Source organism: Pinus tabuliformis, chromosome 6, assembly GCF_031772625.1.
Source record: "Pinus tabuliformis cultivar Carrire ecotype Pingquan chromosome 6, CPIR1, whole genome shotgun sequence".
Classification (NCBI taxonomy): Eukaryota; Viridiplantae; Streptophyta; class Pinopsida; order Pinales; family Pinaceae; genus Pinus; species Pinus tabuliformis.
The window spans coordinates 196,873,121-196,891,701 of record NC_142292.1 but is presented as its reverse complement, the minus strand read 5'-3'; the positions used below and the strand labels follow the sequence as shown (position 1 = coordinate 196,891,701).

Here is an 18,581-nt window from a genome sequence, read left to right as displayed (position 1 = left end):
GAGTTTTTTCCATCTTCAAATTTGTTGTTGCTATATTTTTTGGGAAGAGAGTCTAGCTTTGTTTTGTAAAGATGTCTCTCGTATTGTAGGATGCCTTCTTAGAGGTATTTTTACCCGCTTTAAGCGCTAATAAAAGATAATAAAAAAATGTTGGAGGGAGCTTGGGATTTTTCCCATGGCATCCCCCTTTCTCATTTAGAGGAGGGATTCTTGTGGGTAGCCTAATCTTGCTTTTAGTTTTTCTTACCTTTCTAGCTTTTAATTTCATATTATGCATGCTTAAAATCAACACATTTCACTCCACATGCAAAATTTTACTAACCTTGTATTTAAATTCCCACATGCATATGCTCTCAAGTTTTGCAAACTATTTTTCTTTGAAGCATTTGCATGAAGCATTAGTTTAATTTGAGGAATTAACACAATTTGCACTTCATTTAGGCATTTTAGTATAGGAAGGCCCCAAGCCACACTAAAACTTACCCCCAACTTAAGTTGGTTGAATAGACTTTTAGAAACCCTCTACCTCTATTGACTCCTCATTGTGAGATCCAAACATTTGGGCGAGGATAAGGTCTAAGGACTAGAGTTCAATTGTAACTTTGCCTCAACACTAATTAATAAAATAAACCAAGAACTCATTCCATCATATTTGTTTTGTTTGCAAAATTCTTAAATTTCTTGCTATCTTGATGGTTTAAAATCTCACATGCAAATCTTATTTCAAGAGGCACTTTGGATGCAAGCATTGTAATTCCTTTTAATTTTGCAACAAGTTTAATTTTTCTTGTACTTGGAAATTGACTCATCTTGTGGTTTAATTATTGTCATAAATGGTTGATTTCACTTTCAAGTACTATTATTTTGGGTTGCAAACTTAATTGCATGTTGTCATCTTGGTCTAACATTTGAGTTATTTTTGTATCCTTTTGAGCAAGATAACTTCCATGCTTTGATTTATAGACTTATTCATCTCAAAAGCATTTATAATATCTTGTGCTAACAATTTATTGTTTCACTTTTCAGGATTATTTTGGCTTTCCATTTGAAAGCACTTCACTTCATTCTAAGCAAATACAATTTCATTTCTTAAAAAGCAATACTTTGAAGGCACCGGTTGTTTATGTATTTCATGCTTATCTTATGTATTTATGGTTATTTCTCATATCAATTTTGCTTATAAATCTTAAAGAAATAATCTATTTAACTTTAACAATTCTCCTAGAAACTCACATATTTTTAACTTAACTATTCATTAGGGACCACCCCCCTTAGCTAACCTAAGAGATAGCTCAAACAGAGAGGGTCGGGATTAGTGTGACAACCCCTTCTCTGAGTTCCCTACCACCAACCACACCTTGTGGGGTTGAAGGCTTTTCTCACTAACTTGTAGGTAGGTGTAGGCAGCAAGGTCAACATTTTTGGCACCGTTGCCAGGGACAAGTCTTCTTGTACCTGGGAAATACGACTAACTTTTGGTTTTTGCATGTTGGATTTTAGAGTTAGATTCCTGTTCAAGTGGCGACTCCACTTATTTCATTTTCTACAAGGATTTCTGCTTGAAGCTTGCTTCTTGTAGATTTCTTGCTAATCTTGGACAGGAGCCTCTCTCTGGTATCCATTTTCTCTTTCAAGGTCAAGTGAGCATGACATCATGAATGATTTGTTCGCCCCTTGTGATTTTACTAACATTTTACTAACATATTGAAGAGTTGCCTAGTTTTCTAGGTAACAATGCCATCAGTACTGAAACTCACCTTAGGAATTTCCACCTTTGTGTGAGCAAATGGTGCCATGATATTAACCATGAGGATGTTAAAATGAGACTTTTCATCTTTTCATTAGATGGAAATGCAATGGATTGGTTCATAGAATTACCTGCTAACAGTTTTGATTCTCTAGAATCAATCATTGACTCCTTTGAAGAAAAATATGGAGATGAAAGAAAGATCAAAGCAAAAACTGATGAGAATGATAAGGATCTCATCAAGGAGTTGACTTGAATGATTAAGGATATGCAACTCAACCAAGTTCAACTCATTAAGACCATGGAGGAAAATCATGCACAAGCAATAAAAGCCATGGAACTCAATCATTCTAATCAAATGACCAGTTTTCAAAATAGGTTGTTCACCATGGAAGAAAAACAAATGCAATTAATCAACACCGTGGAAACAAATCATGCCAAGGAAATAAGTGTCATGAAGGCTAATCAAGTCACTTTTCAGAATAGGTAGGATGAAATGGAAAGATTACAAGTACAAAAATTCCAACTTAGGTTAAATGAGGAATGGGAAGAGAATAATGAAACAAATCATAAGCCTCCCGGTCCACTGAAGCAATCTTCATCTCATTATGAGGAGGTCATTTACTCCATTGAAAAATGGCTAATTGATGGAGACTTGGATAGTAAGGAAACTAAGGGGAATCAGGTTTATACTTATGAGATTGATCCATCACCCATGTCAGAGCAGAAGCAAAATGGATAAAGGCAAGTCAAAGAAGTCTTGGATACTTTGAATCTTCAAGATCGGGCAAAAAGGTCTACTTTGATCACCTCAACATCAACATCACAATCTATTAAGAAGAAAAGAAAAAAGCGAAAAGAATTTGGTAAAGCTGATGGCCATGTACAACACAGTGTTGGGATTGATCAAAGTCTTCAAATATTCAGAATTGGAGAGGGCACATCAGAAAAGCAACCCATGGATCTGCCTGAAAGTCAGCAGGTTCTCAGCATGAACTTCATTAAGGACATCTGATGCTATGGGGCATCTTTTTGTATCATACTTCTAACCTTATCCCTTGTCATTTTTGTTTAATTAGTTTTATTTCATGAATAAATTAGCATATGCTCTTAGAATAAATTTCAATTTCTTCATTTCTGTACTTGATTCCATTTGATGATATTTTGAATGGATATTGTTGATATATGTCTTTTGTCGGTTGATGCAGATTCCAGGTTCTTGCACAGTATCAGTTCATATCTACCATACATCCCCATATGGAGGCAAATGTTGACCGCTGGAGTGGCACCTGATGATTATATGAAGACTACATGCCCAAGGATGATCCAGAGGACACTTGTACCATCAGATATCATCAGTTAACAGAGTTTTTAATTCTACTTCTATCTTCTCATCATCTTTCTTGTACCCAGATTCCACACCTTACGGGGAATTGTAATAAGTGATACTAGTAATGATGAGTTTTGAGTCTGTAACAGGCCTAGGATGTTGGGACTCGATTAGAAAATGAGTACACCTTGGAGCGTTTTTTTATCTGGTTAATTATCCCTTCTTTTTCAAAGGCGGTTAATTTTCTGGGTTTTTCACTCACTTTTTACCCCAAAGTCGGGGTGAAGGTTTGAAGGTTGAGCCCCTAACACATCTTAGTGTTTAGAGTCGATGTATATTACCATACTAGATCACACAAAAAAAATCGTGGAATTTGGTTAGGTCTAGGTAGTTATTTTTAAATTTTTTAGATTTTCCGCACTGCGGAAATTGCTAATAAAATTATAGTTGTAATGTAATAAGTGATGTCTAGAGAAATTGTATGGGGTATGGGTAATGAAATTTGCACCTCTCACTCTCAACTTTCTACTATGACACACTTTGACGGGTTAAAAATATGTTTTGAACCCTCAAAACCCACTTTTCCTAAGTTTAGTGGGAAATCTGACAATTAATTAAGCCAGAAATTAAATAAATGGAGAAAAATAAATATCCACACATGCTAAATGTTGTGGAAATGAGTTGGAAAATTATGGGGGAGTTAAAAAGAAGTCTTCAGATATCTAAAACCTAGATAGGTTCACAATCAGCAAAGGTCGCATCCTTTTACATACTAGACTTCAACTTCTTGATAGGGTTTTGTCATAAACCCTAGACTCCATTTTCGAGACACAAAGCCTTAGAACCATTCATAGTACTATATATCTAAGGTTTCAACAATATGCATTTAGAATTTCATGACAAACTCTACTAGGGTTTTGATGCAAACCCTAGATTTTATTAATAAAATTAGATCATATACTATCATATACATTTCTAGGGTTTCATCATCATACACTAGAGACATATCAATACTTACTTGGGTAAACCCTAGATACAAACATCAATATATCAAAGTTAGATATGCAACAATTTTAATCAAGCTAGGGTTTTGATTATGCAGAAGAATACACACCTAGGGTTTCATTCCTAGGACCTCATTTTAGCTAATACAAGGGTCTTGCTCATAAACTATAATTCACTAAACCCTAAAATCTAGGAAATCTTCTTATTAATAGAAAACCCTAACTTATCAAAATCTTAAAGATCTAGGGTTTCGGTTTATAACTAGGACAATAACAACAAACCCTAAAAGACTAGGATTTTGCCATAACAATACCAAAATCCAAAACATCAAAAGGATAGAGATTTCATTATAGGTTCTAGATTTTATCAATAACCCTAAGAGGACTACGGTTTCAACATTACTAGCATTGATATACCCTTAGCATCAAGAGGCTAGGGTTTTACAGTGAACCCTAAAGGCTAGGGTTTCACAGAAATGAACAAATACCGAGATAGTATAATGACGGTAGATTCAATGTAATGATTAATCACCCTAACAAGAATCTTAATGATTCAAAACCCTAGACATGAGGGGGTTAGTAATATAGAGTAGATTCCAAAAATAATCGTACCCTTTTTATATAAGGAAGACATGTGATTTTGAACATACCTTGAGTTGATTTTTTAACAAACCCTTTTTTTTATTGAAGGACTCCCTCTGCAACAAAGCTTCTTAGTTTCCTTTTGTGAGTAGATGGAGGCTTCTTCTTGAAGAACTCCTTTATAAGATCAAAATTATATGTACCTACAACATTAGTTTGACAAGTACTACCAAAATATACAAGTACAAGAGTGGGACGATAATGAATTCCTAAAGATCTTTGAATACAATCCCTAACTAGTTCTAAAGAGCAATTATTTCATTTTATCTTGCAAAGGTGTTGATTTGGGGTAGCATCGAATGTGCTCTAGCCTTGAAAATTGGTGGAGAGGCTAAAGCACATGAGATCTCCAAGACCCAAAAATGGTTTGGGCAGAATCTAACCAGTTGGGAGATATTAAAATAATTAATATTTTTAATAGAGTCCCTAAGTCTAAACTTAAGGAGAATAAAATATTAATATGAATTAATATAAAACTGAAGTAGAATGGTCCAAAAGTCATGGATCAAGCCAGATCTAATCTTAGCCGTTGATTAGGGACTTAATCTCGGCCGTTGAATTGTCAACGAGAAAAGTATAAGAGGAGGCTTGAGGGTCACTTGGAGAATACACCGAGTTGATCAAGAATTCGATTTTCTGGGGCAGGGCTTGCTGAGGAAATCGAAGGAGTGATCAGAGTTGCAGCTGAGAGGCAATGAATGCAGTAGCAGAGAGGCAGAGATAGTACCGGGAGCATCAGCGCAGAAGCCGGGAGAGGGTTGACGCAGAGCCAGCTAGAGGCCACGCAGAAGTAGCCAGAGGCCACATAGAGGAAGCCAAGAGTTGCGCAAGGCCTGAGGAGGGCCAGCGTGGGGACACAGAGGCTCCAGAGGCTGACACGGAGCCTCTAAAGGCTAACACTGGGCTAGTTGGGCTGACGAGGCTGACGCAAACCCTAGAGGTTGACGCTGGGAGATTTCGTGGGGCAGATTGGGGCTGATATCTGTCTCTAATTGAGATGTACTACTACCGAGGGCATTCTCTATTGAGTGAGCCATTTCTGGCACCCAAATTGTATTCTGAAACTACTTAATAATAAAACCCTCAGATAGTTGCACCGGTTTTCCTACATTCGGTTTTTTCCAGGGACATTAGTCCAAAAATAACGGTGTCACTTGTGTGCTTGTTTTTCCTTCAGTTGATGATTTGTATGTGTTGAGACTGTACTTGTATTTATTTTCAATATTTACATGATAAATAACTTGTTAATTAACAGAACAAGTAGGAAGAAATAAATCAGAAAGTACATGAAGGATTTCTAACAGTTAGACTTAGAAATTCCAACATGGTATCAGAGCATGGTTGCAAATCACCAGATAATTGAGGGCACATCCGAGCAGAGCAAGCAACAGCAGAAACAGCTATCCCGAGTGATAGACGTTGTTCCTAGCGGAAAACAGCAAGGAAGGGGTGACGCAGTACTTACATCATCAGTTCGAGCCAGGAGGAGGATCAGCGCAGTGGCAAAGAGGAGCAGACCTGACCTACGCAGTGCCCGGTCATCTTTCTCAGTCAGGAAGGATTGACGCTCGTGGCCAGGAGGTGCGGATTTTGCTGGTGCCGGGATTGCGCAGAGCCTAGAGGCTCTAACCTTTAGTTTTCTGGGGCATAGGAGGTTGTGGGTAAGTTGCGGAGTGAAGCTGGTGGGGTACTGTGGTCAGAACAGTACCTAACAGGGCAAGACCAAGGAGGAGGGAGTTGCTGCCGAGGATTTCTAGCCAAGAAATCTGGATCAGTGGTGCAGTTGCACTAACGATCGGAGTGGGGGCATCTTGACATTGGCAAAGGGGTTTCCAGGAGGGAAATCGAGGCTCAGAGGGAGTCACACCGAGAACATTCAGGAGGGAAGTAGAGAGACTCGGAAGAGTCGAAAGAGGAGCAGCGAAATGGCAGTGAATGGGGTAAGAGATCAGGACAGACTAGACGGAGCCTTAAACTTCTTAGTCTGGAAGGCCAGGATCTTGTCTGTTCTAGGCAGGAATCCTCAAGAACTTTGCCTTGAAAATGATAGCAATCCTAGTTGACCTGGCTGAGAACGAAAAGTACAATGAGGCAATGGCAAGGGCCAAGAGCATCATCCTTGACCGGGTCAAGGACCATGTAGTATCACAGATTGCCGAAAAGGACACATCAAATGCAATGTGGGAGGCCTTGATAAAATTGTATCAGCATACTTCTGTGCAGAGGAAGATGCTACTAGAAAATCAGTTGTGGTCATACCAGATTCAAAAGGGAAAACAGATAGACACCTTCCTCGGTCGATTTTAGGAGATCCAGGATCAACTGACTTCCATAGGGGCCATGCTGGATGAGGAGATGTTGGTGAGGACCACATTGAACGCAATATCAAAGGATTGGGAGGTATTTGTCCAGAGCATACTGGGCAGGTTGACCCTTCTAGATTGGGAGGAACTATGGGCGGCTCTTCGTCAAGAAGAGATAGAAGGCTAACCAAGGCGGGAAGCAGCGGCAAGGGGGTCAGAATCAAGAAGGAGGAAAGGATGTTGCCCTAGGATTTGAGGGAAAGCAGGAGAAACGAAAGAAGAAGGACCTCTCCAAGGTCAAATGCTTCCACTGTGGGGAACTGGGTCACTATGTGAGCCAGTGTCCGACGAAGAAGAGCGAGGGAGAGGCTTTTGAGACCCAAGGTTGCGCCAGCAAGGGTGGAGAAAGAAGTGGAGACAGATGATGATTGTGCCATGAGTGCTCATGCGCCACTTGAAAGGAAGTGGGGTGACATCAAGCTGTAGTCAGACGGACTACAGGTGATGCAAGGGCAAGATCCTCGAGGTACCCAACCTCTTGGATTATAAATTGCTACGGGAGCCCCGAAGAGGAGTAGCAGCACTGGCAGATGTCGGTAAAGACAAATGCAGATGAAGTGACAGAGGGAGCTTCAGCATTAAGAGTGTTTCTAGCCTGACAGATATGTCAGAGTCGGGAGATCAGTTACTTACTTCTCAGTAACTGAGTTGCAGTGCAGCAGTTAGTAGTGGCAGTGCTATGAGTAGCATGATGAGAGGGGATGCAGTGCAGATGTAGCAGTGGTAGTGGCAACGCCATGAGCAACAGCACGGATGCTGAGGGAGTTGTTGTATGGATGCAGCAGTGGCAGTGGTAGGGCCATGGGTAGCAGTACATGATGCAGCAATGCAGAGGATGTTGGGCAGTGGGCCTAGCATCAGCACAAGGACCAATGCCGGATGATCAGGGTGATACTCAGTGAGGAGTATTACTAGAGCACAATCCTCGCTAGGAGGGAGTGTTGATTTGGGGCAGCATCAGATGTGCTCTAGCCTTGAAAATTGGTGGAGAGGCTAAAGCACATGAGATCTCCAAGGCCCAGAAATGGTTTGGGCAGAATCTAACTAGTTTGGGAGATATTAAAATAATTAATATTTTTAATAGAGTCCCTAAGTCTAAACTTAGGGAAAATAAAATATTAATATGAAAGAATATAAAACTGAGTTAGAATGGTCCAAAAGTCATGGATCAAGCCAGATCTAATCTTAGGCATTGATTAGCGACTTAATCTCGGTCGTTGAATTGTCAACGAGAAAAGTATAAGAGGAGGCTTGAGGGTCACTTGGAGAATACACCGAGTTGATCAAGAATTCGATTTTCTAAGGCAGGGCTTGCTGAGGAAATCAAAGGAGTGATCAGAGTTGCAGCTAAGGGGCAGTGAATGCAGTAGCAGAGAGGCAGAGAGAGTACCGGGAGCATTAGCGCAGAAGCCAGGGGAGCGTTGACGCAAAGCCAGCTAGAGGCCACGCAGAAGCAGCCACAAGCCACGTAGAAGCAGCCAAGCGCTGCGCAGAGCCTGAGGAGGGCCAGTGTGGGAGACGCAGAGCCTCCATAGGCTGACACAGAGCCTCCAAAGGCTGACGCTAGGCTAGTTGGGCTAACACTGGGCCAGAGAGGCTGACGCAAACCCTAGAGGTTGACGCTGGGAGATTTCGTGGGGCAGATTAGGGCTGATATCTGTCTCCGACTAAGAGGTACTACTGCCGAGGGCATTCTCTATTGTGTGAGCCATTTCTGGCACCCATATTGTATTTTTAAAATACTTAATAATAAAACCCTCAGATAGCTGCATCAGTTTTCCCACATTGGGTTTTTTCAGGGACATTATTCCAAAAATAATGGTGTCACTTGTGTGCTTGTTTTTCTTTCAATTGATGATCTGTATGTGTTGAGACTGTACTTGTATTTATTTTCAGTATTTACATGGTAAATAACTTGTTAATTAACAGAACAAGTAGGAAGAAATAAATCAGAAAGTACAGGAAAAATTTCTAACTGTTAGACTTAGAAATTCCAAGAAAAGGATCTGTAAATCTTAGATATCATGAGTTAGGGTTTCATAGAGAAGATGTGCAAATACAATGAGGGTTTCTTATATGTATTGTCTAGGATTTATAATCCTACATATTCACAATCTTCATTTCAATCCTAGAATTATATGAGTAACCAAATCCTAAAACATTTCATGCTAGACCTTTTAACAAGTGAAGATTATGTACCTCAGCCTTCTATGCTTGAAAGTTTTGATGCTTTATTGAGCTTATTGTTCTACTTGCAAATTGTAATCATAATGTTAGATGAATAAAGAAACAGAGACAAACAATACTTGACTTTTGATGAGATCCTCAAAATCTACAAGTTGGTGTAAGACAAACTAGTTTGTAGACTTCTTCCTTTCATGAGACAGGGATGTTAAGATTACTTATTAAATTCTTCTTTTCTTCAATGTCTTGTACAGCGAAGATTGGCTTCTTTATAACTTATAGGTCTCGGCCTTACTTATGTAGGTCTCTTCAAAACTTATATTGCTTCCTTTTACTTAACAAATGTCTTCTTCTATTTGGTTAGACATCTGTAGGACTCTATCCCTTTTCAAGCTTCACTGAAGTTGACTACTCACAATAGATCCTATTATTTCATTAACTAAGCTTCACAAAGTCGGCTTTTTATGTCATTAATGAAGTTCGGATCTTATATATATATTTACAGATTCTCGTCCCTTTTTCTTTACAAGTGTCTTGATGCCTTTAACTTAGGAGTGGCAAAGGTTTTGTATCAACTTCTAAACATTTCAGTCTTTATTCTTTTAATTGTTGGATTCAAGGTCTACTTTTAGACTTCAAATTACAAGATTTGGGCATCTTGATTTTACACCGAACCAAAGGCAATTTCAAATGTACAAAAATTGGTAACTTATGAATTTAAGATTGATACAAAACTTTTATGGATCTAACCTTGATTATTGTTCTCGGACCTTCAAGGAAATGTTGCTTTGATTCTTTGGTCTACATGTTCTATTATGCGGCCTAGTTGCAGGTGTATAGACTCATAAATATGCATAGAAATGTATCTCTTGTAATTTATTTTTCCCTCTAATCAACTCTCCTTCAAGACTAGTCTAGAAACCTTTGTCTTTATATAAATTATCTTTTAACTGCCTTATTCACTGACCTTAGCTCTGATACTATGTTGAGAAATCCATTAAGGCAACAACTTACAATTTTACTTGAGCTGATTTCTCTTATTATGACATTATCTTGTGATATTTAATTATTAGTTCTTCTTCCAAATTATCTTGTTCTTATCATCAAGACTAATGCCAATCAATAAACAAAAGAGGACACAAGATGTAGGCACACAACTAGGGAAAAACCCCTAGGTAGGGGAAAACCCAGTCAAACTCTTCCAATAGTAGATTCAAATCAAGTTGAGATGACCAAGACCCTTATTACCTAGACCAAGGACACCTTCCATCCATCGAGTCAACCTTGTTCAAAAATGACACATCATGTTTCGATTTTGTAGTCATATCATGCTTCGATCTTGTAGTCATACCATATTTTGGTCCTGTAATCATACCAAGCTTTGGTCCTGTAGTCTTGTCAAGCTCTGGTCTTGTATTTTGCAGTCTTGTCATGCTTCGGTCCTGTATTCATGCCATGCTTCAGTATTGCAATAACTTAATGCCTCGATCTTGTAATCTCCCAATACTTCAATCATGTAGATGATCTGTCGTCCTGTGCTATATATCCGAACTTATTTTCATGTCATAGTTGAGGTGAGTTCATTTGGGTATTTATAGTTGTTTCTAACTGTAAATGAGGCCGACATGAATAATAGGAGGAGTCGACTTATAGAAGATGAAGTTAAGGGCCGACTTGATGGATGGAAGGTTGGACATGACAAAATACAACTTTTTTTCTTTTGACACCATGAACCCAAGAAGGATTTCTTACATAATAAATCCTAGAGCACTCAATGGGTGCTTTGACCTATTGACCATTGACCCAAGCATGAATTCCATGCTTTAATAAGTCAATAAAAATTTCCTTTTATAAATAATTTTTCATGACTCAATTACAATTATGAAGACCGACACTAGTTACATTCTTCAACAAACTTAAGGCCACATATGGGTCAGCTCCTATCCACCAGGTCACTTGGTTAACCAGTCATGGTGCCCACTTCTCTAAACCATCACCCTCCTGCTGAAGGTAGAACATTCCTCTTGTTATTCAACAGGCAATCACAATACTTGGTGGATTGCCATCACCCACATGTTGAAGGTAGAACACTACTTACTGTTGTTCCTTAGACAATCACCATAATAAGCATCCCAAAGTTCAAACATATGTGATATAGTCACTTTATATGTCAGTGACATGTGACCAATGTGATATTTTAATCTTAGCAGTTAGGTGCTTAAATCACCATTATCAACTTATGGTGTTATATAATGATATATTGAGAGATGGTTAGATGAGTGAGTGGTATATTTATTTGGGATAGCCTACCTCGAGCTCTTGTAGATGTACTTGTCGCAGCACCATGTGTAATTAAAGCATGCAACACTTGTTAATCTCTCCAAGTTATATTTTTCTATTATCTATGATGCATGTACCCATATGAAATCCTACATTGTGAAGGATCTATTACTGCTCAAACTAGCAAGGGGTCCTAGAGGGGCACTTGCTAGGTCAAGAGCAACAATGAAGTTAAAGCCCACTATCACCACAGCTAAAGCTCCTACTCTTTACGAACTTTCATCAATGGGAGGAGACCCGAAATATAGAGAATCACTTATGAAGGATAAATAATCACTTATGTATAGATCCCATAGGATAAACAAGCCTCCCAAGAGGTCGAATAATCAATAATGCATGTCGTTGGGCTCTCTAAGAGGCCTGATGAAGTCCATAAGTGCCAAAATGATGAATTGAACTTCCAAAAGTAATGGACAAGGGGTTAGCCCCATGTTCTCCACATAATAAACATGTGGTGCTCCTAATGGTTGTGAGTGCACACAAGTGACCTCATGGGTCTCCAAGTTAGTCAAAGATGCATGTAGACCATCTGTAAGGGCTCAGATGATGGTGTAAATGATGCCACATCAGCATACAAGTCTTGGTCATCTGCCAAGTGCATGGTACAACTGTGGGGCTGGCTGGGCAAAGATGAACCAGGTGCATCTTTCTCGTCCAATAGGTGAATCTCGAGCAACCTTTGAACAACTCTGGGAATCCATGGAGTATTGTCTACTGTTGTGGAGTCCCATGGCTCTCAACGCACACCCTACATGTGCCAATGTAGCCCTCTAGAGGGTTAGGACCTCGTATAGGGAGACCAAACCCAAGATGGAGACCATCTGCAATCCTGCATAAGATCCAATGCGTCCCCTAGCCTTCCAGTATAACAAGTCATCAAGGAAATCGATTAAAAGAGCTTAAAAACCATGGATAACAGGAGGGGACTTCATAATTGAATGCCCTTCCATAATGGGCTTTGGCATGTGCTAATGTCTCCAAGCACCAAATGGGGTTAACCAAGTATCCTATTAGGCGGTTTCTACTTCTTAAGGGGATAACATGTCCAAGGTACATCCTTTAAAAGGTCGTGGCATGTGGTAAAGAGATGAATGGAGTAGGGAATGAAAAGGGGCAGCCCTGTGCCACATGCTGGGGTATAAGGGTACCTAGTAAAAGGGAAGTCCACACTTGTGTATATAATGTATAAGAGGGAGCAATCATGGTACATGAGGTGTCCCAACCTTGATTTGTCCACCCTTCTTTAAATGTCTTTTTCCTTTTATGATTTTTCTTTAATTAACTTCTTGAGGCTCAAAGGGTAAGAGCATGATGTGTGAGATATAACAATGGATACCCCTTTTAAGGTAGGGCGGTTCATTGCCCACTAGGGGTTGAGACAATCATGGGTTCCTAAATGATAAAGGAGACTCATCTAGGGCATATAGGAACCAGGGTGATGGCCATGATGATGGGGTAGAGCTCATGTATTGGTTTTTGCCCATGTGCTAAATATGTTTGTCCCAGCCATCTTTTGCATTTTGTGGTACATTTTCCTGTTGAATGTGACCAATTATGCTTTCACTTTTATTTTCAGCTGCATCAACCTCTGGGGCATTATTACAGGCCCAACCCAAGGTGTGGGCAAACTAACCCTATGTGGACCCAGTGGAGGAATGTCGACCCAGGTGGGAGAAATGATAAATGGGGCTATAATGAGCGGAAAGGGAGTAATGTATGTGGATGAGGGAGCAGGATGACGCAACCAAGATTAGGGTTTCCCATGAAATACAATCCCTAAAGCCAAGGGGTCAGTAAAAGAGATCCCACGGGACTAAAATCCAAGGTTAACATCCAAAAGGGGTCTAGGGGGCAAGAGCATATACCTAGCACATTCTTTCCGTCGAATCCCACCATTAATCCACGCCCATAAGTGTCCATGATAAGCAAACTATAATACTCAATTACCAAATGACAAGGCATACCTTTAGGTTCGGGAGGCCCACCTTCAAACATACGATCATGGAAAATGGGTGAGGGACCACATGGTTGGCTCAGGTAGCGGAGGGGCTGCTGGCTGCCAACTGAAGACCATCTTGCAGAAAAAAAATTCTCTTAGTGATATTACCCACAAAATCGTAGGTAACAAGATCCAACATCAAAAATTCATAAGCAACAAAAAATAAAAATAAACAGATAAATAACATCTAAGACCAACTTTATACCCCAAAAATTAGAATTATAGAAGGATATTGTGCCATACTCAATCTATTGGTCTATGTTTGCAATTTTTAATTCTATAGCTACAAATAATGAATTTTTTATTCAGGTATGTCTTTATCTATATATACTTTTGAAACAACCAAGGCCTATTTTGATGAATCCTTAAATATTAAAACTTTGAAATTTACCTCTCCTGTGCCCTCAGGATGGATGTCAATACTATTTCCTCAAGATCACATGCCATTACAGCAATCTCTTAGCAGTCTAGACTCTAAATTAAAGAAGTCAGAATGTTAAATTGAGCATAAAAGAATTCTATGGATAAAGGAATAGTGTAATCCCGAAACAACATATATCATGTGTTTGCCTGTACTGGTCAGTATCATCTAGGAGAGATCATGTCTTGTTCTGTTCCAACACACAAAATATTTTAAGCCCAAACAAGATAACTCCACAACACAAACCAATTTGTTAGTGCATAGAGCCCCCCTCACAACCATTCTTGATAAAGTCCAGAGTCCAGAGCCACTAGCGATTTAGAAACTCCTCAACAAATTATTCATCAATCAAGCCTCGCCTCATCGCATCATTTAAACTTCATATAATTCACATAAATACATCAGCTATTTGTTAACTCTAAAATTGGAAAAAGAACATTGATCCTAACCATAACTGTTGAACTCTAGACTCATCTCTATACTTCCTGTTCATAAAAAGTGTACCATGAAATTAATATATGTACAGGCACGCTTAAAGCTTCTGTGAGAGATGAGAAATGGGCATCTTGAATTTCCCAATCATATTTCAGCTGAGTTTGTTGTAAATTCAATGCCTGCATGTTGAAAGCCCTGCACTTTGACACAAGAATCCCATAAGAGTGAAATGATGAGTTGGTAAGCTTAAAGAGTAACATTAAACTTTAAAGAAGTGAACATTCAGTGAGAAAGCAGTTGAAAAATAAGAAAAACAATTATTTAATACATACCTCTATATACAGTTATAAAAACACCAAGAAAAACATATATAGGAGCACTTGTCAAAAGTCATTAAACATCAAAGCCACATTAAAATTTATAAACAAGAAAAAGGCAAATGAAACTCAAAATTTACAATGTAACTTTAACAAAAAAACATCGATGCAACACAACAGTCCATAACTGAAAGTGCTGTGTTGGAAATAATAAATATTCTTAGGTTAGTACATCATAGTCAAATATGTAATAATCTCTCTCTCTAGGTTACTGCCCAAAATAAAGGTCTCATCAAGGTCCTCACAAGACGCTAATGTGATGGTACACAGGACAAGTGCCCACTATGACCTCGGCACAAGTCCCCACTCTTTAAACCCAACTCTACTGAAAGGATATGGGAGGATTCCCTACATAAGATGTTTCACCAAAGAAATTAAAATATCAGTGCCTAATCATGGAGTCTAGAGTGAAGAGAGGAGTTAATTGTTACTTCATTGTTAATCTGATAATGATAAATAACACACACCAGCAAATAGAAATCATTCAAAACATGGGATATGTTATTATAAACACAAACAAGTGCACAAAAAATACCCTTACCAAATATAAGTGTTTTTGTGAGTTGTACATTTGGTAACCGGATGTGACTAATAAAACAGCTTGGTGTTCTGTATCTCCAGATCTGCAAAATGTAGAGAAAACACAGAAAAAGGTAAGATAAATGCCCTTTGGGGGGGCACCCACAAGTGTGGAGACACTCTAGATCAAAGATATAGGGGTAGGAGAAGCTACGGAAGAAATAGTATAACAATATTTATCACATAAAGCTTCAGATCTGCAACCGAAATGGAGTCTCCAGCTACCTAGAAACTACTTGCAAAGATTTGTCGAATCCCCCTTGAGTTGAAACCCAAAAAATTATTCCAGCAAATATTTAATACTTGTGATGGCTGGAATATGTCTCTATTAACCCCAGAATACAAAAGATATGCTATAAAAGCAATTTTAGAAATGAACTATTTTTTTTTCCGAAGAAATATCCAGGCAGATCCACCCGAAGGGACCACATCCAACTGGCTTATTAGCAGAGCCTAAACCCAAGGGCGTCGAGGAGAATTGACCTTGTGACCTCCCAATAGCGAGGTGCTTTAGCAACAGGAACTTGACCAATTAAGCTAACCCTTGGGGCTAGCAATTTTAGAAATAACCTAAAGGTGTATGTGATTTATACTTACTTGGAAATGCCCCTAGTATGTAGTATTTTTCCAAATCTGATGTATAATCTGTTGTAAACAGCTCCAAATCTGCAAAATGCTAGAAATACCTTTGTGAAATATATGTGTTTGTCAGGCCAGCAGGTAACTCCACAATGTCAATTGTGTTTTTGCATTAAGATTGCTCATGGATATATAAATGGAGGGAGAGACTCTTGGGCTTCACCTCCCAATGTCTCTTCATATTTCTAATCTCCTTATTTTCTATTTACATTATTTTACATGAATTTCCTAATCCCAAAGATTAGGTGTCAACATTCCCCTCTTAATCTGAAGGGATGTTGGTGAGTCCAAGCATCATTCTGAATCTTTCGAACTTTTCTCTTCCAAGCGCTTTGGCAAAGATGTCTGCAATCTGCTCATTTGTGGAACAATGGTGTAGATCGATTGTCTTGGCCTCAATATGATGTCGAATCAGATGGTATTTTGTATTTATGTGCTTCGTTCGATCATGGAACTTTGGGTTCTTGGCCAACTTTATTGCAGAAGTGTTGTCAATCATGAGAGGAGTTGAATGCATTTGTTTCTCTTGCAAATCTTCCAGAATTTTCCTGAGCCACACAATTTCCTTTGTTGCTTCAGTTGTTGCCACATATTTTGCCTCAACTGTGGAATCTGTTGAAATTGATTGTTTGCGTGATCTCCAAGAGACATCTCCTGATCCAAGACTCATAGCATAATCTGAAGTAAATACCCCAGTTTCTTTGTCTCCATCGAAGTCTGAATCAGAGTATCCAATCAAGCTTAAGTCATCCACCTGTGTATACTTTAGTCCAAAGCCTTGAGTTCCCTTCAAGTACTTTAGAACTCTTTTTGCAACAAACCAATGTCCCTCACAAGGCTTTTGCATAAACCTGGAAAGGATTCCAACAGCAAAGGAAATGTCTGGTCTGGTAGTAGTCAAGTAGTTGAGACTTCCTACAAGTTGTCTATACTTTGTTGCATCCTCAAATTATTTTCCTTCAATGGATGTGAGCTTCAAGTTCTATTCCATTGGAGTAGTCAAAGGATTGCACTCAACCATGCCAAACCTGTTCAATAGATCTCCAATGTACTTCTTCTAAGAGAGGAATATAAACTTCGGATGTTGAGTTACTTCAATACCAAGATAGTAGTGAACATAGCCCAAGTCAGTCATTTCAAAAGCTTTCCTCAATTCCTTCTTTATGGATGCAATGTAGCTCTCGTTGTTCCCTGTCATCAAAAGATCATCTACATACACCACAAATTATACAACTGTTTTTCCAACTTTCTTGACAAACAAAGTTGCATCATCAAGATCATAATGTTTGAAGTTGAGTTTCAGAAAATGTTGTTGATTTGGGGTAGCATCGAATGTGCTCTAGCCACGAAATTTGGTGGAGAGGTTCGGGCACATGAGATATCCAATACCCAGAAAGGGTTTGGGCAGATTCTAAACATATCGGGAGATATTAAAATAATCAATATTTTTAATGGAGTCCCTAAGTCTAAACTTAGGGAAAATAAAATATTAATGTGTATTAATATGAATCTATGTTAGAATGGTCCAAAAGACATGGATCAAGCCAGATCTAATCTTAGTCGTTGATTAGAGACTTAATCTCAGTCGTTGATATGTTAACAAGAAAAGTATAAGAGGAGGCTTGAGGGTCACTTGGAAGATACACCAGAGTGATCAGTCATTCTATTCTCTAGAGTGGGGTTTGCTAAGAGAGATAGAATTAGTGATCGAGAGATGCAGTTGAGGGGCATTGAGTACAGAGAAACAGAGAAGGCGGAGATTGTGCCGAAAGAGCAGTGCAGCAGCCAAGGAGAGTGACGCAGAGCCAGCAAGGGCTCACGCAGGGCCACACAGAGGCAGCCAAGTGCTGCATAGAGCACCAAAGAGGCCAGCGTGTCTGACGCAGAGGCCCAGAAAGTTGATGCAAGCCAAGTAAGGCTGACACAGGGCCAACGTGAGACAGAGAGGGGCTGACGCAGTCCAGATTGGGCAGACGCTGGGGTTGCAGAGCAGTTTTGTGCTGAGGAGCTGCTAGAAGGATTTTCCAGGGTTTCAACCAAGAGATTTCTCTCATGCTGTGAGGTATAGTTGCTAAGGAAATTTTCTGTTGTGCAGGCCAATTTCGGCACCCAAATTGTACTCTGATATTGCTTAATAAGAAAACCCTCAGATAGCTGCACCGGTTTTCCCGCATTGGGTTTTTCCGGGGACATTGGTCCAAAAATAATGGTGTCATGTGGTGTGTTTGTTCTTGTTTCTTTTAGTTATTGATCTATAATATGTTGAGCATGCACAGGTGTTTATTTTCAGTATTTACTTTGTAAATAACTTGTTAAATAAAAATAACAAGTAGGTAGGAATAAATCAGAAAAAGTGCATGAAGGGTTTCTAAACTAAGTAAACTTCAAAACTTCAACATGGTATCAGAGCGTGATTGCAGATCACAGGAGGACTAAAAGACATCAGCTGAGCAGAGCAATAGCAGCAAAAAACAGTTGTCCCGAGGTGACAGAAGTCGTTTCTAGCAGCGCAGAAGCCAAG

The 18,581-nt window shown here is 39.2% G+C and overlaps 1 protein-coding gene across 20 annotated transcripts in view; it reads right to left on the bottom strand.

The window, feature by feature from the left end:
• LOC149258140 (uncharacterized) overlaps nucleotides 1-18,581 on the bottom strand; it is a 393,208-nt gene that overhangs the window by 304,295 nt on the left and 70,332 nt on the right. For 6 of the 20 annotated variants that reach the window (XM_089414762.1, XM_089414748.1, XM_089414744.1 and 3 more), the window contains 2 exons: nucleotides 15,384-15,465; nucleotides 14,535-14,665 (listed from right to left, as the gene is read on the bottom strand). The exons of 1 other annotated variant lie outside the window; for it this stretch is intronic. In XM_089414762.1, coding sequence (XP_089270888.1) covers nucleotides 14,535-14,665; nucleotides 15,384-15,413 — 161 coding nt within the window. In that variant the 5' untranslated portion in view covers nucleotides 15,414-15,465. Of the gene's footprint in view, nucleotides 1-13,574; nucleotides 13,685-14,534; nucleotides 14,666-15,383; nucleotides 15,466-18,581 lie in introns of those variants that run through there. 13 more of the 20 variants (XM_089414757.1, XM_089414754.1, XM_089414785.1 and 10 more) reach the window with 12 other exon arrangements.